We start from the raw sequence: 23,723 nt of genomic DNA, 5'->3' as shown, positions 1-23,723 counted from the left end.
AGGTAAATTCTCTCACCCACTGTTATTTTATGAAGGTTTTTCCCTCAAAGGATCACATTCAGAAGGCTTGATCCCCAGTTTCTGCTACTATTCGGGGAGGTTTTACTTGTGGTGGCTAGTTGAAGGAATTAGGTGACTGGGGACAGGTCATTGGGGGGCTGTATCTTCCCAGGTTACCACATCCTCAAATCACTTCCTGTCCATCATGAGTAGTCTCTTCTACATGCTCCTGCTGCTATAAAATTCGGTCTTTCCATAGACCCAGGAACATAAAACAAGAATTAGAGAGTGAACCCTCTGAAATCATGAGCCAAAATAAATCCAAGTGTCAAAAAAAAAAGAAAAAAAAATAAATCCAAGTGTCAAAAAACTAACACATTGACTAACAATGTCAATGGAGTATAAATTAGCACTATGTTTCTATGACAATATGTGCCAAGAGTTTCAAGGTAAAGTCGATTTTTTCTGTAGCAATTTACTTTGAGGGAATGTACCCCCAAACCATTATGTAGGAATCTGACACTAATTGACAATACAGACTTTACTAAAAGGTACAAATGATATAATACATTGGAATTAGTTAAATCATGACATATTTGTATATATAAAAACCATCCTAGGGCCGGGAGTTTGGCCTAGAGGTAGAGTACTAGCCTAGCATGCACAAAGACCCAGGTTCGATTCCTCGGTACCACATACATAAAAAAAAAAATAATTAATTAATAAAATAAAAAACATCCTGCCGGGTGCAGTGGCTCAGGCCCGTAATCCTAGCTGCTCAGGAGGCTGAGATCTGAGGATCAAAGTTTAAAGCCAGCACAGGCACAAAAGGACCTCTTATCTCCAAATAAACTCTAGAAAATGGGAAGTCGGCTTGGCTCAAGGGTAGGGTGGTAACCTTGAGCTGAAGAGCTCCAGGACAGCGCCCAGGCCTAGTCAAGCCCCATGACTCCCCAAAACAAAAACAAAACCCAAAACAAACAAAAATCCTATGATGACAAATCATGATGATGTAGATATGTGAGCACTATGAAAAGTGTTCAAGATGTTTCACAAGTGACAAAGGAAGAAAAACAGATAAAAAAGCATTACAACTTCATATATATTTTACACGCAAATGTAAACACAAGGAAAGCACCCATCAGTCTTTTAAAGTGGTAATTTTGGATAGTGGATGATACATAACATCCTTCATTTTCTCCCTTCCTTCATTTTTTTTCCCTTTCCCTCTCCTTTCCTTCTCTAATCTCCCTCTTCTTGGTTTGTTTTTTGAAGACTTGGTCTTTTTAGACTTGGAAATTAGTGTTATGGCATACTGCTAATTTTTTAATATAAATTTCACTATTTGGATTTTTCTTAGGTGATTTAGGTGGAAAAATAAAGAGAAATGGTGCATTTCCACTCTATGCCCCCTTTTACTTAGAATTCTAAGTAAAGGGAGGAAAATAAGAAAGGAGGGTCAACATCCTAGCATGACTTTTAGGAGAAAAACCTCATGCATTCCTCTATAGGATATAGTTTCTTGCACTCATTATTGTAAATGCTGGTCTTATTTTTATCCTGTTGTTAGAAAACACTTTTTTTTTTTTTAAAGCACCATTTGGGAAGAGTCCACAATTAGTCATCAGGTGGCACAGTCAAAAATTATGTACAGGGGCTGGGAATTAGGCCTAGTGGTAGAGTGTTTGCCTAGCATTCATGACTCCTTGATACCAAAAAGCTGGAAGTGGTGTTGTATCCCAAATGGTAGTATTCTAGCCTTGTGAAAGCCCAAGGACAGTGCTCAGGACCTGAGTTCAAGCTCTGGGAGTAGCAAAAAAAAAAAAAAAAATACATACAGCCACTCTCAGTGGCTCACGCCTGTAATCCTAGCTACTCAGGAGACAGACAACTGAGGATAATGGTTCAAACCAGCCCAGGCAGGAATTCTGCGAGACTCTTATCTCCAGACTTTTATCGCACCAGAAAACCGGAAGTGGAGCTGTGGTTCAACATAGTATAACACTAATCTTGAATCAAAAAACTCAAGGATAGGGCCAGCACCTAGGCGTTGAATTCAAGCCCACAACTCAGACACACACACAAAGGTCACATACATGTGTTCCTTGTCTCTGCCTTTACAATAAACAGTAGGGGAATCATGTAGAGAAACATGGCCTTTATCAGGAAATCAGTTAGCCAGGGAGGAAATGCAAGTTTTTTTCAATGACATTTAATCTTCAAAAAATTAATAATTCTCCACACCAATAAGTGCCATGACAATTAGTAATGAAATTCATCTCCTTCAGGTGTGCCCAGGTATGGGCACTGGATGGAAATGTTCTTTGGTGTTTTGCTGTTATCTAGTAGCATTGCATAGCTAGGCACCATGGTAGCATTTGCATCTGATTTGCAAAATATTTTAGAATCCAATGACAACTTCAAGATTAAAAAAACAACATTCACTTCATAGCTCCTTCCTATTTCTTGAATGTGTAAGTTGAATTCTTTCTCAAGATGAAAAAAAAAAAAAAGAAGAACATGGGTTGGTTTCCCAAAATTGTTTTCATTGGCTTTAGGGAACTCAAAACACACCAATGTCTGGGTGACTAATACTTCCTGTAAAATAAAGAAGATGGATCAACACATAATTAAGTTCTATTGTCTTGGAACAGCTTTGGAGATAAATATGATCATGCTAATAACTGTCTGAGATTTCCACTAAATGATCCAGATCACCACCAATAATAACAATCAAAAAATACACAGAAATAATTTTTTGAGCCTACACTGAAAGGAGGAAAATGGGAATCAAATCTCAGATTTATTATTATTCCTTGTAAGGATTGCATTTGGAAGACTGGTGGATTTCAGAGACACTCCTGGTAGACACTCCTAGACCAAAAAGAGGGAGAGAGAGGAAGGGGGGGGGGAGAGAGAGAGAGAGAGAGATTCGCACTTTAAAGAATGCCTAGCATTATGTATTTGTTTGGACCTAACATCCTAACTCGTCAGCCTTTCCTAGCCTGCAGCTCTCAGCCTCCAGGAGTTCCTTAGGAAGTTCTACTTCACGTGTAGCCCCGAGGAGGGCCGGCCTCCTCCGCCTGGAGGGCTGTGTGGGGGCCCGGTGTGAGCTCGGGCGCGGAGCGCATCTCGACCCCGGGATCACACCCACCCGATGTGGTGTGCGCCGAGAGGGGCGCGCGCGGAGAGGGGCGCGCGGAGAGGGGCGCGCGGAGTCTGCGCGCCTGTGTACGTGTGGCGAGGTGTGCGCCAAAGGGGTGGGGAAAAGGGGAGCGAGGAGAGCGTCGAGGTGAAGCCGGACCCGAGGGAGGTCGCCCGCTCCGGCCTCGCCTCTCCCTGCCCCACCCCTAGGGGGAAGGCCCCCCCCCCTCCCCAGCTCTAGCCCCAGCACCCCCTGGTGCGCGTCGTTGCGACGTCGCCCGCCCCGAGACCTCCAGACCACCGCCCTCCCCCGGCCCGCACTGAACCCGCAGCTGGGGCTGGCCACAACGCGGGACTGACGGCCAGCCGCCGTTCCCGGGACGCCTCCGCTCCGCCCCGCCCCGCCCCGAGCTCGAGGGGAGCGCGGCACCGCCCCAACCTGCATGTGGGGCGGGGACCCCCGCGCCCGGAGCCCCCGAGGCGGTGCCTGGCCGCAGCCCGAGGACCAGGAGGAGGAGCGGCTGGCCGGGCCGGGCTCCGCACGCGCCGCGGCCCGGGAGCACGGGCTCCCCCGAGGGAGCTTGGGGCGTCCCGGCCCCGGAGGAGGGACCCGGAAGCAGAAGCGGAGCCGCGAGTGGAGCCGAGCCGCTGCCCCCGCTGCCCGCCGGCGCCGGCTGGGGGTCCCGGCGGCTGGATGGGCAGCGGCGGCGCGGGCCGCGGCCGGCGATGGGCGAGGAGCAGAGCACGGTGAGCGGCGGCGGCGGGCCCCGAGAGGCGCGAGCCCCCGATCGGGGCGCTGCGGGCCACCCCGAGCCCCCGAGGCAGCGGGGCGACGGCGACGGCGCCGGGGCTCCGGGGCCAAGGGCTGCTGCCTCGGCCGAGGCGAGCGGCGGCCGCGGAGGCGGCTGGGGAAGCGACTCCGGCCGTGCGGCCGCCGGCACCCCGGAGCACGCCGGCAGCCGCGGGGTGGCGGGGTGGAGGAAGAACCCGGCACCTGGGCAGCACGCAGGACTGGCGCTCACCGGGCTCCTCGACCCCCAGACTTTGCAACTGCAGCTGGAGCCGGAGGAAGAGCTGGAGGAGGAGGAAACTGGGCGCCAGGGAGAGGGCGAGGGCGCACTGCAGGGGGCGTCCCCCGGCGACGACCCCGAGCCCAGGACCCGAATGGGGGCCTCCGACGGACGGGTCCTGGACGTGCTGGGTCCGCGGCGCCCACCTTCCAAGAGACAGGTCTTCTGCTCGGTGTACTGCGTGGAGAGCGACCTGCCCCGGATCCCCTCCTCCGAGCAGCCCTCGCCGCCCGCCTCCCCGACCCGGGCTCCCGCGGTGCCGAACCCCTCCAGCCCTCGAGCCTCCTTCCCCAATTCCCAGCTGTCCCTTCCAGCTGATCCCCTCTCCCCCGACGGCGGCAGCATCGAGCTGGAGTTCTACTTGGCACCAGAGCCTTTCTCCGTGCCCAGCCTGTTAGGAGCTCCACCCTACTCTGGCCTGGGCGGGGTAGGGGATCCCTACGCGCCCCTCATGGTGCTGATGTGCCGGGTGTGCCTGGAAGACAAACCCATCAAGCCTCTGCCCTGCTGCAAGAAGGCCGTGTGTGAGGAGTGCCTCAAAATCTACCTGAGCTCCCAGGTAAGACCACCCCCCCCCCTTACCCTACTTTCTCCATGCCCAGTCACTGGTCCCCCGGTATCAGCTCCCTGTCCTTCCAAGAGAGGACAAGCCATAGTCACTGAGGCTCTTTGGTCGGTTCTTCACCTCTCAGTTGATATTGTTTAAGTGTTTTGTCCTCTCTGGTTTACCTGACTGGAATTCAACTCGGAGCTTCAGGTTTGGATTGGCACCTGGAACAGGAACAAAATATACAGTGTGGATTGCCCTGTGCTTATTTCTCCTCGCAATATTGCATGCAAGAGCTTGCTCAGAGGAGGAGGAGGCCAGTGAGACGGCCTCATTGGCCTGGCATCTGGGGAACTAACAGACAGTGGGCATAAAATAAATATTTATGGAGCTGGTGAAAAGAAAGGTTGGAATTAATGTGTCGGGGCCTTGATACCTGAATTTTACATTTCTTCCCTGTATATGTTCCAGAAAAGTTTAAATTAAAAAAAAATTCTCTGGTACTCCCTCACTTTTCAGTTTTTTCTTTTTGCCTCTTTCATTTTATTTTTTTTTCCACAGTAGAGTTAAAGTACTTTTCTTCTCTGGAGTTTTCAGCCAACACTGTACTTTATTTCCTTAAGAGAGAACCAAAACAGAGAAAAGGGAGGGCTAAGAAGTTTAACTAAATAAGCATTGGTGGAACTTTCCTTCTCGCTGCCCTCTGGTTTTAAGAGCTTGTTTTTTTTCTTGGAAAGCTGGAGAAACAGAGTAACTTTACTTCACTGATTGTGATTACATTCTTCTAGCACTTTTCAATTTGCAGTGTTTCTGCCAGTGTTTTTGCACAATCTGTAATGCCCTTTGATCCCGTGTCTTATTGTCTTAGGCCTATTCATCTTTCAAAACCCTGTCTGTTCAGGTGCCAGCTCTTCTGTGAAGCCTTACCTCATCTTCCAGGCCACTCCTTGTATACTTTGAAAGTGCTTCTCCATATCTTACACTTACTAAGTTGTTCCTTTACGTGTCTGTTTGCCTTGCTAGGTGGTCTGGACAATGTCTTATTGGAGTTCCCAATCTGATCGTTTCATGTTAAGTTCCTTTCAAATAACAGTGTTTCACACTCTCAGGGAACTGAACTGGACTCCACAGTTCCTTTATGTTTTGTAGCTTATCCCATGCTTTCCTCTAGTCTGAAAGTGGGTATTGTCCTGAACTGAAAATGCAAATGGAAACTTAGGAGAATGGAATGTTACACAAACAGTAACTTGGCCCAAATGGCTGAAATTTTCAAAACGACTGTGGGAGTCCATGATGTCTCTCTTTTTTTCAGGCTTTATCCACAAACAGATACTTAAAAAGCAGGAATGTCTACTGCTTGTTGTGATTGTTTCTATGACATCACCATTAAACATCCATGTGCAAAGCCCTGTGTTGGGATGTAGATTTCTCAAAATATGGGCCTTGGTCCAGAGTCACTGTAAGAGCAAATGTATATAGGGAGCAATGAAAGGGAGCATATAATGAGATGTAAATACACTAACAATACAAGGTTGTACTTAACCATTAAATGCTGGATACAAATACAGTGTATTTAGTTCATTGAAGATACTTATTCATGATGATTTAAGTATTCTTCCTTTATTGAGAGTTTGCTGTTTTTAAAGTGCAACTTTCCTCAGACTTTTCCTTTCTTTTTTCTTTTTTTTTTTTTTAAATAGCTGCCATAAGTTAATAAGGAAGTTAGAGTAAGAAGTTGGTGTTTTGGTTTATAACAGAGAAGAGAATAAGTGGAATAATACACACACACACACACACACACACACACATATCTAGCAAGGGAAGTCCAGTGGCCTACACATGTACCCCTGAAGCTCTATTGAAGTGACTTAACATATTTGAAGCTTGTGTCCAGTATTTGTAACAAGTATGTGTGGTTCTCACCTTTTCACAAAGCATGTGATGGAAATTTCAATAGAGAAAAATACACAATATTTAAAATAGCAAGCAACAAAACAGTGAGTCCGGAATGCTAGGCATGCTTTCACTTCAGGTTTTTTGTACTGGTTCCTAGAATATCACTCTGCCTTGTCCCTTTTACTTGCTCTGTCCACTCCTTCTGCCTTTTAGGACTATATTCAGATGTTATCCCCTATGGCTTTTGTTGATTATGTTTTCTGAAATTGAGACTTACCCCACAGTCCTTGTGTCTCTTCTTGGTTTTTATATTCCCTTGGTGCTTAAGTGAACTAAGCTGCATGAAGATAGCAGTTTTGCATGATGTATTCCCTACACTACCTTTAACAACTACAATATTGTCTGGAATATAACTGTTTGATTCTATTGAACTTGAAAGAACCTGAGATTGTCCAGAAGGAAATGAAGGCTGGGAAATGGTACTCTTTGCTTGGGCACTAAATTCTCCTCTGATATTTGAATCAAATGGTTTAAGTACACAAGTAATACATTTGCTAAGTTTGCTATTGAATGTAGAATTAAAAGGGTTTAGACTTTCAGTTTATAAAAACCTGTCTTTTTTATTTGGCTAAAAGTATGGGCATGCAGATGTAATGTTTCTGGACTCACTGTTAAGTCTGAAGTTGTTTCAACCTTATATCAAAGGTCTATGTTTCTGTCCTTTAAGCTCTCTGTGCCTTAATTTCCTCATCACTGAAATATCATTGCAGATCATGATCTGTATTAACTCGCAGTGCCAGAGCAAAACCATATCTGATAGCTATTTTACTTATTGAACCAAATTAAAAGTACATATTGAATGCTTTCTTTCTCATCTTAAGATTTTCTTTCCTTGACAGAAGAAAAGGTAGTAAGTATTAATTTTCAGGGCTCTTATGATCTTTTGGAGGAAAAAAAATGACAGAGTTAAAGATCTATCAGTGACTTTTCTGACCAGTCTTTTGAGTTTGTGCCACATGCTGAGTATATTATTGAACATAGTTTAAGAAAATAGAACAGAGTATTCAGTATTTTATGAAAACAGTAAAAATATATAGTACAAGTGAGCTAGAATATTGCCTGGTTAAGTAAACATTCTTCTGAAAGGAAATGTTGGGTTCTTTGAAAGAAGACATGAACTTATAGGTAGGTAAAGTTTTTTTTTTTTTAGGTGGTTAGTCTCTTTCCAATAGTGACAGCGACTGGCTATATGGCAAAGGATAAAGGGTAAGTGTTAGTATTTTAGTACAGGCCAGCTTATGTGGTGACTTAAATGCATTCATGCTATTTTAGTTTTCAAAGCATAATCAAACTCAAGTTGTTGTGAATAGGGGAAGTCTTCATAGTGGAATGATGTTTCATTGCAGTCAGTACCTTGCGGTTTCTAGTTACTATGCAAAAGAATGAACTGGGAGATAAGAATTGCTTGTCTCCACATGAGGTGTCAATATTTAAAGGTTATAGTGCAGTAAAACAGAGATAGTGAAAGATGCATTGGTACATATTGTTTGGGTATTTGTATCATATATATATGTATATATGCACACACACACACATACACACTTTAGAAGTGCATTTCCCAGTGACCTATATATGAGTAAGACTGACAGTCTTTGCAATGCCTGCAACTTCCTGTATGGTTGGGACATCTCCTCAATATTGACCATCTCAGCTACCTTTGCCTCTGTCACATTCTGCTAGGAAGAAAAACCTGTTATCTTCCTGGATGATTTCAGAAATCTTCTACAAAAGTCTTTTTTTTTTTAATGATTTCTGTTTCAACTATGAACATGTGTCATAAGTATGAAATGTTAATATTTAGTACTTTGGATAAGGAGAGAATTCTGAATACACACTAAAAAGCTTGCTGAAGGTAGCAGCTGTTCTGGCTTTCACCACATTGCTTAAAAGTGCTAAGAACTGGCAGATGCATCGACTTGGAATGTACACACCTGTCCAGTGAGTATTAATAGTGACAAGCAACACATTGTTTTCTACGCATTGTGAGCAAAACAGCTGCTCTGCGATAATGTCCTAAGTTGACTGCAACTGTAGTCACTTTACAATCAGTAACATAGGGGAAAATGTGAAAAGATCCTATTGCTAAATTCTAAATCATGCAGATCTTCAAGGGTAAAAGTGTCGCCTTAAGTTGTTTTTTTTTTTTTTTCTGTAGACATTAAAGCAGTCTGAATATTTTTAGAAGCCATTGTGTTCCCAATGAAGTTTGAATTCTATTGTGTTCACACTGGTGAATTTATAGATCCTTACTGTGCAAGGTGTGATTTGGGGAGTCCTAAAAGCATGAAAAGTAACGTAAACCAGAAATCCTGTTTTGAAATCACACTACAGATTTTTTTTTTTAAAGTGAGAAGGAAGGCATGTGTGAGCTGACATCTGTGTGTAAAATTTTTATTTGTGTGTGTGTGTGAACATGCATTTGTGTATTTAGCATTTGCTTTCACAGTTTACTAACCCATGAGCTTCTTTTCTTTTTTTTACCCCCCCCTCCTTCACTTCTCATTAATAACTTTGTTCTCTTCTTCTACTTTTGGGAATTGATGTGAACTGCCATTTGATTTCTGTAGTGGAATCCTCATAAAGATGGAACCCTGGGGCAGCAGGGCATGGATTTCTCACTGCCTAAAATACCACTCTTCCTTCCTAGTCCTCTGGAGTTGAGGCTACAGAGAGAAATCCTGCCTTCTGCTCCACTACCTAGAAGATCCCTAGTGATATCATAGGCACAGTTCACCTGAGGCATCCACTGGTATCTGTGATTGCTTTTCTCTCCTGCAGTAGAGCTCCACTTTTATATTCAAATGTTTTTCCTTAGTGCTGATAGAATAGACATCAAAAGGTCAGAGGAGCTTGAACCCTTGTGTTTTTATTGCAATAGACAATATAGATAGGTAGCCGAGGGGAAATTTTCATGTGACTACCAGTATTAGGTGTGCCCTCAAGAGTACATTTCACAGTCTTCTTGTCACTGTGTATGTGCAATATATAATATATACGTAGGCTACATATATATTTGTTTAAAAAAATAACCCGTGGATCTCATTTTTCTATGGGAGATTTTTATTAAAATTTCTGAGATACCAGCTACTCTTTTAACCATCTTATTTCTCCTATTTTTGTTGAATAAAAGTAATAAATCTTTTGTTGATTTGTTGAATAAAATAATAATCCTTTCCATTACACTCTCACTCTCTCTCTCTCTCTCTCTCTCTCTCTCTCTCTCTCTCTCTCTGTCTCTCTGTCTCTCTGTCTCTCTGTCTCTCTCTACCTCCCTCTTCCCCCCCTCTGTATTGGTCCTGTGCCTTGAACTCAGGGCCTAGGTGCTGTCCGTGAGCTTTTGTGCTCAACGCTAGCAACTACCATTGCCGTCTCAGCCATAGCTCCACTTTAGGCTTTTGGGTGGTTAATCAGAGATAAGACTATCATAGACTTTCCTGCCTAGGCAGACTTTGAACCAAGATTTGTTTGATAGAGGTGTCTTTATGGTTTGAACTGTTTGACTTCTGAATGTAATTGTGACGATAGAGCTGACAGAATTCACTGATAATTGGATGTAGAATGAGAGAAAAAGAATTAAATGTGACTTAGGTTTGAACTCAAGCAATTTGAAAAGTGCAGTTGCCATTTAATAAGATGAGGAATACTGTAAGAGACATAGATTTAGAGGAAAGAATTTGAAATGCTAAGTTTGATATTATGATTCAACATTTATGAAGGGCAGTGTCTGGGATTCCAGAGAGCAATCTTGAGTATCAGATTTGGATACTGATGGAAGTTTTCTTAGGATTGACAGTAAATAGAGAAAGAAGGAGGATCAATGAAAGGCTGAGACTGAGTCTGTCAGGGTGCACAGATATTTGTGGAGTTTAGGAATTATAACAGAACCAGCAAAGAATAGGGAAGAAAAATACTGAGCTAAATCTCTCACCCAGAAACAGAGGCAGTGTTTGAAAAGGGAAGGGGTAATCTGTGCCTAATGATTTTTTATTTTAGCAGCAATGAGTCTCAAATTGACCATTAGCTTTCCTAACTAGGGGATTGTTGGTAATTACCAACCAAACTGTTTTCCTCGTTTAGAATAAGTTTAAGAGAACAAGAAAATAACTTTTTGCACTATAGGTAGTAGAATGAGAAGCAAAGTTAGAGAGGTACTTAAATCAGAAATCACAAAGCTAGGAAATGTCAAAAGTGGAATTTAATTTAGATTTATTTGGCTTTAAAACCCATAGCTCTTTTATTTACTCTATGATCTTTTGTACAAGATGATGACTTGTAAGTTAATTCCTGTACTCTAAAAAACACACTTTCCAACCCAAGAAAGAGAATACTTAACTACATGTGTGGGGAAAGTAGAAGATTCTTATCCAAACTTAAACCTAGAGAAATTTCTGCTGCAACTCACCTCCATGGAAGAAAAGCTATGATTTGACCAACTCTTAGGTCCTAATGACAATTTATACTCTTGTTTTTTTTCTTTTTGGTCATTACTTGTTTCCATTGGCATTTTTCTCTTATGTTATCATCTCTTTATGTTGATATCCTAAGACCTACTCTTACTTTTACAACTCTTAGTGGAGCTATTTCATTTGCTCCCATGTTTATCTTCACACTATCACTCTCTTTGTCTCTAAAATAGACTTTTAAAAAAGATGATACTAAAGATTGGGCCTATATTTGCTAGGCAAGTACTCTACATTTGAGCCACAACCCAGGCCTTCTGTTTGCCTTTATTACCATACAGTGTAGTATATATGTGTTTACTAGTTAGATGTCCAACATTTATTCAACTTGAAATTTTCCAACTACCACCCACTTTTAATCTCTTCTTTCTCACATTTCAGAGCTTTCCCCATCCTTTTGGATTTCTAATTTCATCATCATACCCAGATTAGTAACGTGGGAGTATTCATTGTGTATCTCTTCTTTCTCAGTTCCCACCAATTAGTTTCTTAAATTCTGTGTCCTAAAAACAAAAAGATAGATGATAGATAATTTTTTAAAAGATCATTCTTTTCTGCCTTTCTCTATTTCTCTATTTCTTTTTTCTCTATTTCCTTGCTTAAGTCACCAGCAATTTCTTCTGACTTCTGACTTGGCCTTATCTTTAGTTTCATTCCCTAGCCCCAAAGCTGAAAAGTTCTTTATAAAATGCAGTACCATTCTTGACACTCTACTGAACTTTTCAGTGTCTGCCTCTTGCTTTTAGCGAATATAAACTTTACAACAGGGTGTACATGACCTAATTCCTATGTGCTTTAAAATTTGTTTCTCATCAAGACCCCACCAATTTATAACCATCTTACATTTGTTTGTTCTTTGAATACTTTACAGTGCTCTTATCTTAATTAGTAAGGCCTTCTGTCTTAGGGAAATCTTTTTTTTTCCTTACTATGCCAACTTTATTTCTTTCATATCTATTCATTCATTCTCTTTCTATCAGGTTGGACATTCTGTAATAATTTTCCTTAATGTTCTATATCATTCTTCTTATATTCTTCAATAACCCTTTAGAGGTTATCAAATAATATATGAAGTCTACAGTAATAGTCTGTTTATTGCTATAATAATATTTTCTGGTGGAATGCCTACCTGGCAAGTACAAGCCTCAGAGTTCAAAATGAGTATTAGCAAAACCTTCATACTTCACTGAGTTAAAATTGCCTCTTCCCTGTTTTGTGCTTCTATTAAACTACAAAGCGTACATAACTAAACATCTTACTAATCTTTTCATTTTTGACTGATTTCCCAGCTCTTTGTGTGTTCTAACCTAGAATGAGACTAATTTATTCCATAACTAATTAAAATGCCAAGGATGATGCTGTCAATATATGAACAACTGGATTAGATAGTGCTATAGTGCTATGATTTTGATCTTAAAAGATCGTTAAAGGTCTATGTGTTGAAGGCTGGGCTCCCAGCCTGTGGCACAATTAGAAAGTGATAGAAGCTTTAGGAAGTGGTGTCTAGTATAAAGAAGTGACACCTTTATAGGATTATAATCTTGAAGCAGATATTGAGATCCTGATCCTGCCTGTTCTTTACTTCCTGGCTCCCATGAAGTGTTTGTTGCTGTAAGATAACGTGACACCATAAACCCACAGCAACAGCAACAAGTACTATGGACTGGACACTTCTTGAAAGCTTGAACCCAAATAAACCTGTGCTTCCTGTAACTTTGTGACAGTACCTGAAAGCTAAGATAGCCAAAGTGATCTTTTTAAGTAAAATTTGAACATTTTAGTAGGTTTCCTGAAAACCTCTAATGACTTCACATTGTTTTAAATGTTGATTTCAGTTCCTAGCATTGCCAGTAACAGTTGGTCTCTGTGATTATCTTCTGTCCCGATTTCTTTTCTCCAGCAGTAGATTCTTTCTAGTGATCAGTTCCCTTCAAGATCTCAGTCTAACTGTAGTCTTCAGTTTAACTCAGTCTGGTTCTTAATGTTCTTCGAGTACTCTTTTAAGTCTTTCCTGTGGTTTATATGTTTGTGTGGTAATTGATGTTTGATTCTGTACTATCTATGGTCCATCCCCATACTGTTTTAATAACTAACACGTAATACAGAGCCCAGAACAGGGTATGTATTTAATAAATATTTGTTAAAGACCGAGAGAATGATCAAAATAAATTATTCTACGTTTAGCTTAGTAGGAAAAGCAAGGTAAATGTGAATCTGAACTTGTAAAATCTTTTTTTTAGCTTTGACATTTCTTTTTTTTATTGTAATTAATGGAAATGTTATATTATATTCGCCAGATAGAAGGTGCATTACTTCACAAACATGTTTTGGTCTCCATTTCCGGTAAAATCTTGTTATTTAAATTTTGAATATAATAAGATGTCCTGGCAAGTCTTTATTCTATAATATCCTGCCTATTGCTATGGTAGTACTTCTCTGATTATAACCCTGTCTCTTACTAGAAAAATTCTCTGAGAACCTAGGCACTTAGGATGATCATTTTATTTTGACCATGACATTTTGCGTTAGGAATTTGGGAAGGGCTCAGCTGGCCAGATCCCACTGGGGGATTCTCATGCGTTTGTAGTCAGATGTTGGGCTCACTCACGGAACTAGCAGCTGATACTGCTGGCTGTTGTCAGGGAGCTCAGCTGTGGCTGTCTACCAGAGCGCCTGCCTACCAGAGCGCCTGCCTGTGGCCTAGCCAGCATGGAAGCCTAAGGCATCACAGTTGGAGACAGGCTTCTTTTCAGAGCCGGTGTCCCAACTCGGTAGAAACTGCAGCATCTTTTCTGCCCTATCTTGGAAGTCTTTCATCATTTCTTTATCAAGCCTGTCATAAGCCTGCTCTGATTCAAGGGAAAGGAATGGTGACCCCAACCTTGGGGGACGGAGGATTTGTGAAAGGATTTTGAGCCATATTTTTAAAACTAAAGCACAATTTCATACAAAAGTCAGGAATGTTGTGAATTTAGATAACAAAGCTTTTCATATTATTGTATAGCTTAGTATACCTTAGTGTTGTAATTTATCATAGAATAATTTAACAATAGGCGTTCACTTAGTTTTCAGTAAGCCTTGTATAGAAGATATGTTATTATTAAATATTTTAGATTATATCACTGTAACTGAGATATGTCAAGGTTTGAATTAGGTTCTGAATTTTATGATTAGTAGCTCATAAAATTATTCTCTATAGGGTAATTTCCTTCCCAGTATGTCAACATTTGAGCTTCTGTGAGTGCATTTGAAAAGCTTTAAAAATATACTTTTCTAGATAAGAAGAATATAACAAAAGTATTTTTGGTACAAACATTTTATTTAGAAAGAATATTGTATCTAATGACATTTTAGAATTAATCACCCCAATCTTTGTTATTGGCCTACTCTTAGATTTTTATTGTTTATTTTTGCCAGTTGTGGGGCTTGAACTCAGGGCCTGAACACTGTCCTTGGACTTTCTCAAGATTAGAGCTCTACCACTTGAACCACAGCACCACTTCTGGCAATGTATGTTGTACTGAGGAATAGAATCTGGGTCTTTGTGCTTGATAGGCAAGCACTCTACCACTAGACCAAACTCCTGGCTCCATGCTCTTGGATTTTTATTGTTTATGATATTCTAATTTGTGTGAGTGGTTTTATTGTTTGATTAGTGTATTCTTGATTAGGTAATTGCTTAAATTTCCAGAAGTCTTTGTGTTATACTCAGAAGTTTCTTACTGATTAAGAATTTGTGCATCCCGTAGTTAGAAGAGGACATATGATATATTACTTTCATCAGGTAACCGCACCCCCTCCCAACTCAGGTCTCTAAATTCTGGGCTTATTCATTCATGTGAATGACTAATCCCTTTTTAAACCTTCCTAAGCTATTTCCCTCAATAATATTCTCCACTGTACAATGCAAAGGCTAATTATAGGCTCTCTTGCAAATTACTTCCCTTTTTGTGGTGTTCTTTCTTACAGTATTCCCTCACATGATTATGGGCCATAGTTGGTGTTCATGAGATCTGAGTTATGTATGGCAAATTCAATTACCACAGCTATTCTCCTTCCTACCAACACATGCATTGGTATCTAAACAATTTCAAAGATTGAAGATGGGGGTTAGTAAGAAAGTTACTTATAAGGCATTTTTCTAATGTTTGGAGTTTAGTTAATTATTAGTTTATGTCTAAGTAGGGACGTTGTGTAAAATCAGAAGTGACTTTGATGTGGCCAGATTTTCCTGTACTTGGTTTTTTTAATATGAATGTAGGAAAGGTGCATTTCAGTCTCCTGTCAGAAATGCCTTTGTTGGGAAGTGACACTTGAAACTCCCAGAGTTTGCATTTAACTCTCCTACATGAACTTTTATTTGTGTTTCCACTATGCTATCATTTCTCCACAAGATTTTTTTTTTCTGAAACACTTGGAAAATAATAAGTTCCTAAAAGTGAAGAATGGAATATTGTATGTCTTTAATACATCTTGTTGGTTAAGGTTTCAGGGTTCTTTACTGCTATTAACAGAGTATTTGCTGATCTTTGTATGTTTATGTCATGTTGTCAGTAAATAAAGAATAGAATAGAAGTAAATAGAATAAAGGAAGGGTTTAACAAAAAATGCTTGGAAGGAAAACACTAGAAGGATAGTAATTTTTACCTGGTACTTGGGTTGTATTAAAAAAAAGTTTTCATCTACTTGTTTAAAAATTTAAAAGCTGGGCTGGCCTAGTGGTAGAGTGCTTGCCTAGTATGCACAAGGGCCCGGGTTTGATTACTCGGTACCACATACATACAAAAAAGCCGGAGTAGTGCTGAGGCTCAAGTGGTAGAGCTCTAGCCTTGAGAAAGTCCAAGGACAGTGCTCAGGCCTTGAGCTCAAGCCCAGGACTGGCAAAAAATAAATAAACAAATAAATAAACTTTCTGTTTAGTTTCAAGAACAGTTGATGCAAATGAATTAGCTGAATTGTAGCAACAGCCTGCTCATGAGACATGAGGTATAAAAGTGTAATGAATTAGTAAAAGTAGGCAACAGTGCATTGCTTGCATCTATCAATGTGAAGTACCTTTTAAGATGCAAAAGTTGTTAAAACAGAACACAGACTTTAGTATCACAAAAAGTTGTACAAGAATCATTAAAAGTAATGAAGCTAGTTCTCTGACATTGCTTTAAAATTGTTAGCAATAATAAAATATTTGAATATCATTAATTAATGAAAGTTACAATCATGGTGTGAACAAAATCTCTGGAACTTTTGGATTGTTCTGTTTTAATATCCTTTTGGCTTAGTGTGTTCTGGTTGGGTTGGATAGAGTCCTGTTGGCTTGTTCAAGACACTAATGAGTGTAAAGTCAAGCAGAGTCTCCTCAAAAGCTCGCTAAGGCCATAGTGATTTACATAGTTATATTATGCAGTGTCTGCTTTTGATCAGAAGACCATAGCTGAGACAAGGTACAAGAATTGCTTTCCTGTCACCCCTTCTGGGAAAACAAGTTAAAGTACATGTTTAGTGAGTGGTTATTGAATTGCAGAGCATATACATAGAAGAACCTTTTCCTTCCAGTGGCCAAGACTTTCTTTCATTGAAATGATGTCTTATGACAATCTGTTATCTAATACATAGTTGATTCAAGGGAATCAAAAGAGAGAGGGAAGCTAAAGTATTCTTACTCTATTAAAATATTTACAGAGTATAAAAGATTGGCTCAGAACCAGGTCAGTAAGAATGAGATGAGAAGGAGTATCTTTAAAGAGAAGTCTATTTCCCACCTCAGAAAATTTAAAGATTTAGCAGGAGAAAAGTAAGCCGTCCAGACAAAGCAGACAAAGATTAGTCAAGCATGTACTTGACTAAATTGTATGATGCAGACTTAAATGATTCTAGGAAGAAAAAGCTGTGATTTTAGGAGTAGAAAACTTAGAATTTGATTTTTTTTTTTGAGAAATAATGGTTGTGCCAGGTGCTGATAGCTCATGCCTGTAATTCTACCTATCCTCAGATTGAGAGCTGGCGGATCAAGGTTTGATGCCAGTCGGGCCAAAAAAAAAAAAAAAAAAAGGAAAAACAAATTGTGAGATTAACCAGCAAAATGCTGGACTGTTGATGTGGCTCAATTAGTAGAACACCAGCCATGACCAAGAAAAAGCTGAGTGAAAGCTTGAAGCCCTGAGTTCAAGCCCTGGTACAAATGTGGATACAAATACACACACACACACACACACACACACACACACACACACACACACACACACACACAGTGTTTGTTGCTATAGGAAGGGGGGGGAGGAGAAGGGTGACAGACAATTTGCTAAGCTGGTGGAGCAAGTCTACTTACACATTTGAACACATAGTTGTGTAACCAGAGAGGGCCTACAGGATATTCATTGTCAAGAAGGGGCTCAAATTGCCATTTTAAAAGATATGAGTGACGAGGTGAGTGCTGAATGGTAAGAGCAAGTCAAAACTGAGATCTCAGCACTGAGCCATGCAGTGCTTAGAATGGACAGAGACATGATTGGCTTCAAGAGCTAGAAGGAGGCAGTGTGTGTCAGTAAAGGGAGCTAAGAAGGTAGGGGGTTGATTGACATCACTATAGGCTAGGCTATAGAGGTCCTCAGTGGAATCATACTTTACTCCAGTTGTGATGACTTTTTGAGCATTTTATTAGAACTGTAAAATGCTTTAGTGTGAAGGATTATGTTTAGGGCCAGTGGCAGGAATAGAAGAGACAGTAGTGGCAGACCAGAACAGAGGCAGGAGTGTTTTGCACAAGCATACAAACACTGGAGGTTGTCTCTCGTCCTATCACTTAACTGGATTTCTTACTTCTATAAAAGTTTTGGACTGCATTGTCTTCATGCTGCCTCATACAGTTGCCTTAAGTTCTGCAGCCCCTTGAGCCAATTTCAAGCTTTCAGGCAGTTTAGATTTACTTATCTGATTTTCACTGGGATGGGTTTGTTTAGTAATTGTTTGGTTTTAGAGACACTGACCAAAACATGTGGAAATATAATTTGAAAATGTGTGTTATTTTACAGACACGTTCCCTGCTCTCTAATTACTTTTTTTTTTGCCCGTCCTGGGCTTGAGTGCAGGGCCTGAGCACTGTCCTTGGACTTTCTCAAGGCTAGAGCTCTATCACTTGAGCCTCAGCACCACTTCTGGCTTTTTTCTATGTATGTGGTACCAAGGAATTGAACCCTGGTCTTCGTGCATGCTAGGCAAGCACTCTACCACTAGGCCAAACTCCCAGCCCTCTCTAATTACCTTTTAAAATTACTTTATTGTCGTTTTAGAGGTGATGAACAGCAGGGTTACCCTTATATACATCAGGCAATAAGTGAGTCTCTTTTGTTTTGCGTAGTATCATCTGTTCCCTCATCCTCTCATTCCCTCCCTTCTATTTCTGCCCATGCGTTGCGTGGTTTACTTTCATCAAGGTCCAGTGCAGCCAGTGGACCTCACTGCTACACACTTTCCCCCATTTTCCACTGATTCTCACCATCCCGCAGATGTGCACATGTATATACTATATATAAGGTAAAAATACAGTCATCTAAAATTGATAAGACAAATTAGGAAGAGGTCCTTCTTTTCCTTATCTTTGGTGATCTTTTTAATATGTACAGTATTTTCTGTACATATAAAGAGGTGTGTGAGTATTACAATTTGGTGCTTTTTGCCTAAAACTATTCTCTTTTGGTCTCACTGTATATGGGTATCTAGAATCTTGTATGATTTGTCCTATCTTGTTGTGTTTTAAATCTGACTTGCATATCAGAGAGGATATGTGCTGTTTGTCTCTGCTCTTGGCTTACCTTCCTCAACATGATTTATTCTAGTTTCACCCACTTCCCTACCAATGCCATTATTTTATCCTTTTTAATGGCTGTATAAAATTCCATTGTATATAGACACCATATATATATATATATATATATATATATTTGATCCATGGATCTATTATGGGGCATCTGGGTTACTTCTGTATCTTAGCTGGTTCGAATAGTGCAGCAACAAACATGGCTGTGTAGATGTCTTTGTTGTATTCTGGTTCATGTTTCAGGGTAAATGCCTAGGAGTAGTATGGCTGGGTGGTAGGGAAGGTCTATGTTTAGTTTTTTGAGAAACCTTCAGACGGCTTTCCGGAGTGATTGTATTAGTTTACATTCCCACCAGCAATGCAGTTGAGCTCCTTTTTCTCCACATCCCTACTAGTGTTTACTGTATGATTTTAGAATATTGGCCAGTCTAACTGGGGTAAAGTGGTATCTCACAGTTGTTTTGATTTGCATTTCCTTTATGGCCAGGGATGATGAACATTTCCTCATGTGTTTCTTTGCCATTTTTACCTCTTCTTCTGAGAAGTCTCTCCTTAGCTCCCTTGCCCATTTACTGTTTGATTTATTAGCCTTGGGAGAGTTAGTTTCTTCAGTTTCCCATGTATATTGGATATTAGGCTTTGTCTGATGTATTGCTGCTGAAAATCTTTTCCCACTTGGTTGGTTGTCTTTCTACTTTAGTAGCTATGTCTTCAGCTGTGCAGAGACTTTTTATTTTAATGTAGTCCCATTTGTCAAATCTCTCTCCCATTTGTTGTGCCTCTGGGATTCCATTCAGGAAGTTCCTGCCTGTGCCTATGAGTTCAGATGTCTCTCCTACTCTGTAGTGCAATAGTTTCAAAGTGTCAGGCCTGATGTTGAGGTTTTTAATCAGTTTTGAGTTGATGTTAGTGGTTGGTGACACACAGGGATCCACTTTACTTTTCTGCGTGTGCACTGCTTTTGCAAGGTCTTCAGTCATTTCTCATTTTGATGCTCAACAGGTTTGCCTTCATCATAATGTAAAATCAATAGGAGCCCCATCCTCCCACGTCTTGCAAGCCAATTTTCAGTTCTGAGAAGGTGCCATTAGAAGTTTCTCAAAATTCTGGTGTGTGCTTGTCCTTACTTGGTTGAATTGTGTCAGTAACTGAAACTCTCCCATCAGTCAAATCCTACTTAAGTACCTATATTCCTCTTTGTCTTCTAATACTCTTTGCAATTATTTCCTTCCAGTCTAAGTTCTACTTCTTCTGCCTCTAAAGGTAAAGGCCCTGGATCACGGCTTAACCAGAGAGGAACTGCTTTATTTTGATTATGGCTGTCCTTTTCTTTGTATCTAGTAAGCATCCAGTAATAAAGTAGCTAGCTACTTGAGCAAAGATTTGCTTTATTGATTTTATACAGACTAACTGAATTGTCACTCTCTTTATACTTTAATTCACAGATTCCTAAAGTGTGTTCTCTTTTTACATATTCTGTGTTGACCATAAAACCAGTAATATTTCAGATATAGTGAATATTGATGTGGTTTTTAGTTTGTGAGAAAGTTTTATCTTTCAGTGCTGGATGTTTAGATTATGGAAGAATATAAACATGTATACTTGTTTCATAATCAGTTTCCAAGTTTTTTCTGTAACTCCTACCACTGGGAAAAAAAGTAATTTTAAAGACTGTGTTGAGAAAATTTAAAATATTTTCAGGTTAGTTTGACAATAGTTACTGGGTGTCTAGGAGTACTTTAATGTATTAAATGTTTATTTAAAAAGTGAGAAAAAGTATTTAAAATTTTGACTTGATATGTTTTTTTTGCCAGTCCCTAGTTTAAGCTCAGGGCCTGAGCATTGTCCTTGGACTTTCTCAAGGCTAGAGCTCTACCACTTGAGTCTCAGCACCACTTCCGGCTTTTTTCTATGTATGTGGTACCGAGAAATCGAACCCCAGTCTTTGTGCATTCTAGGCAAGCATTCTACCACTTGGCCAAACTCCTGGCCCCTTGACTTGATATTTTATGTTTAGAAGATTTACTAAATTTTTACTATCTTGTTTCAGTTCTTTGCAAGGGATTTAAATATTTTTCTATGCTAATCATCTCATCAAGAATCAGTTCATTTCAAAATGAATTCAGTGCTCGAAAAACATAACTTTCTGTGAGTGGATTCAATTCTTGGATTTCAAAAATTTAACATTTTACTTAAAATCACTTATTTTTTTCCAGACAAATTCAAGATATTTCATTGAACAATACAAGATCATTTTCTGTGTTTATTTTACTTTATAGATTGAGTACTTTGAACTCCCGGCCTCATACTCACTTGCTTGCTCAGCTGGAAATCGACCACTTGAAATTGAGTAGCTAGGTAGTGTGAGCTGTTGGTGCACTGCTAAACAAATGCACACATGGATAAGCTCAGGAGCCATTAGCTGGGATAAGGGAGAAGAATAGCTGTTGAGTAGGCAACCACATGAGTCTGACACATATTACTACTTCCAACTCTGTTTTTTCCAACTTTGTTTTGTTGGTTTTTGTTTTGTTTTGTTTTTGTTCTAGGGTTTAAACTCAGGGTCTTATGCATCTAGGCAGGCATTGTTACTGCTGAACCTACATAATGAGATTTAAGTCAAGTGAATGACATGAGTATTGAGACTTAATGTTAAACTGATACATGAGGCTGACTTGACCATCATAAACAATTGGTTTTATAACCGAGAGGACTAATAATTGATTGTATATAAATATTATGGGTATGTTGGTTGAAGTGTTTATTCACATCCTAGACAAAACAGAACAATACAACAGATTTCATCCTGCTACTGAAAGTAGCCCACAATTTGAAACATACATTATTTATCCTGAGAATTTTCTCTGTAATATTTCAGACTAAAGCTGACTATAAATGATTAGAAACATGGGGGAAAATCCATAGGTAAAGATGGATGGATTATATTTCTTATTCAACTGCCCCTCCACAAGGAGAGGGGATGGAGGGAGAGAGATGGGCTGGTATCATAGTCCATGCTGCTATAATGAAATTACTGAGCCTGAATGATTTACAAACAACCAATTTTCTTCTCACAGTTCTAGAAGTTTCAAAGTCCAATAACCAAATTACCAGAGACAATTAGGAAGATAGTGTGTTTAAACATGTTCCTAGAATTGAATCTAATGATATATAAGGTACCTACAGAGAAAATGATTCATAAAGGGGGAAAATTAAAAAGGAAATTCAGATCTCTGAAATAATAGAAAATATAGTTTAGTGCATGGGAAGATGTAATATTCTAAAAATGTCAATTTTTCTGAATTAATACAAAGGTTAATACATACATATTGTAGATTAAAACTCAAAATTAACAAAGAAAATAAACTGTATAAGCAAATAGGGAACATTTTGTAAGTATCATGATATGTTTTAGGTAAAGGTCATTACATTTGGGCTGCTATATCAAGAATACTTTGGATAAACAACAGAAATTTATTGCTCACACATCTAGAGACAAAAATTTAAGGTCAAGATGGATAGAGATTTCATATCTAATCTAGGCCTTTTCCTCATGGACTGTGCCTTGGATATGGCTTAATGTGAACCAAGAAGATCATCTCCCTCAAGCCTCTTTTATAAGGGCTTAACTTGTATTCATGAGGACTCTGACCTACTCCTGGCCCAGAGCCCCTACCTGTCAATACTCCTACCCTTAGGAGCCAGACTTCAATGTAATATTCAGATCATAGAAATTATGGAGAGCATAGAGAAGGTGCCATCTATATGCAGCAGACCCTCACCAGATACTGCATCTCCTGACGTTTTTATCTTAGATTTTCTTACTGTAGAACTATAAGAAACGTAATCAGTGTCCATTTTTAGAGTCAGATGTGATGGTGAATGCCTGCAATGCCAGCTGTCTAGTAAGCAAATGTAGGAAGATCCCCATCCTAAGGTAACCTGAGCAAAGTAAGACCCAATCTCAAAATAAGCTAGAGCAAAAAGGGGGGAGGGATATGACACAAAGGAGATCATTTGCCTAGCAAGCAACACTCCAAGTTCAAACATCAGTACCACTCTCCACCTCCACAAAAAAGAAAGAAATATATATTGTCTAGAAATTGACTATGCCAAAGCATTTTTTTGTAGAATTCCACACACACTAACAGTACTTTTTATTTTTTAAGTATTTTACATACTTAGAGGTACTCTTGTAAAATCGGGGCCATGAACAAAATATTTTTCAAAATTTCTTTTAACTCTATAGTGTTCTTAGTCACTATTCTCTTACTCTCTTCTGGCAAGGTAACTTTGGTTCATTGACTAGATAACACACTTTTATACATCACAGCGTCGTGTATCACAGTAGAGATGCTAGAATTTGCTCATCTTCTCAGGCCTGCTGCTATACATTCCTATTTATTTTCAAAGACTGTGAATCTCTGAAGAAAGTTGCTGATGGCAGTCTATGAAGATTTATCATGCTTTTAATCACTTCAACTTTTGCACTGCTTTATAAAATACATTCAAGGCAGATTACAAAGGTAGAAATGATGATTTCCATTAAAGGAATATAATTCAAATCACATTTCTTAGTTAGCTCTCCCAGGTACTAAAATGGATTTTTTTCTGCCAGGTTGCCAGGGCTCTTAATTTTTAACTGTTTCTTCTTCTTAGAATATCAAAGTTCAACTGTTTCTGTGAATGCTTTACCCCATTCTGTGTACTTGTTTTGGTTATTGCCAGGTTGA

The 23,723-nt window shown here is 39.8% G+C and overlaps 1 protein-coding gene across 1 annotated transcript in view; it reads left to right on the top strand.

Annotated features, from left to right (window-relative positions):
• Positions 1-3,835: 3,835 nt before the first annotated feature.
• The window catches only part of Rnf217 (ring finger protein 217), a 116,108-nt gene continuing 96,220 nt past the window's right edge, over positions 3,836-23,723 (top strand). The window contains exon 1 of the mRNA XM_090338188.1: positions 3,836-4,773. Within this exon, the coding sequence (XP_090194314.1) occupies positions 3,871-4,773 (903 nt within the window). The 5' untranslated portion in view covers positions 3,836-3,870. The remainder of the gene's footprint in view (positions 4,774-23,723) is intronic.

Source organism: Megascapheus bottae, chromosome 8 (assembly GCF_031878675.1).
Source record: "Megascapheus bottae isolate mThoBot1 chromosome 8, mThoBot2.hap1, whole genome shotgun sequence".
Taxonomy (NCBI): Eukaryota; Metazoa; Chordata; class Mammalia; order Rodentia; family Geomyidae; genus Megascapheus; species Megascapheus bottae.
This window is presented reverse-complemented; position numbering and strand designations above follow the sequence as displayed.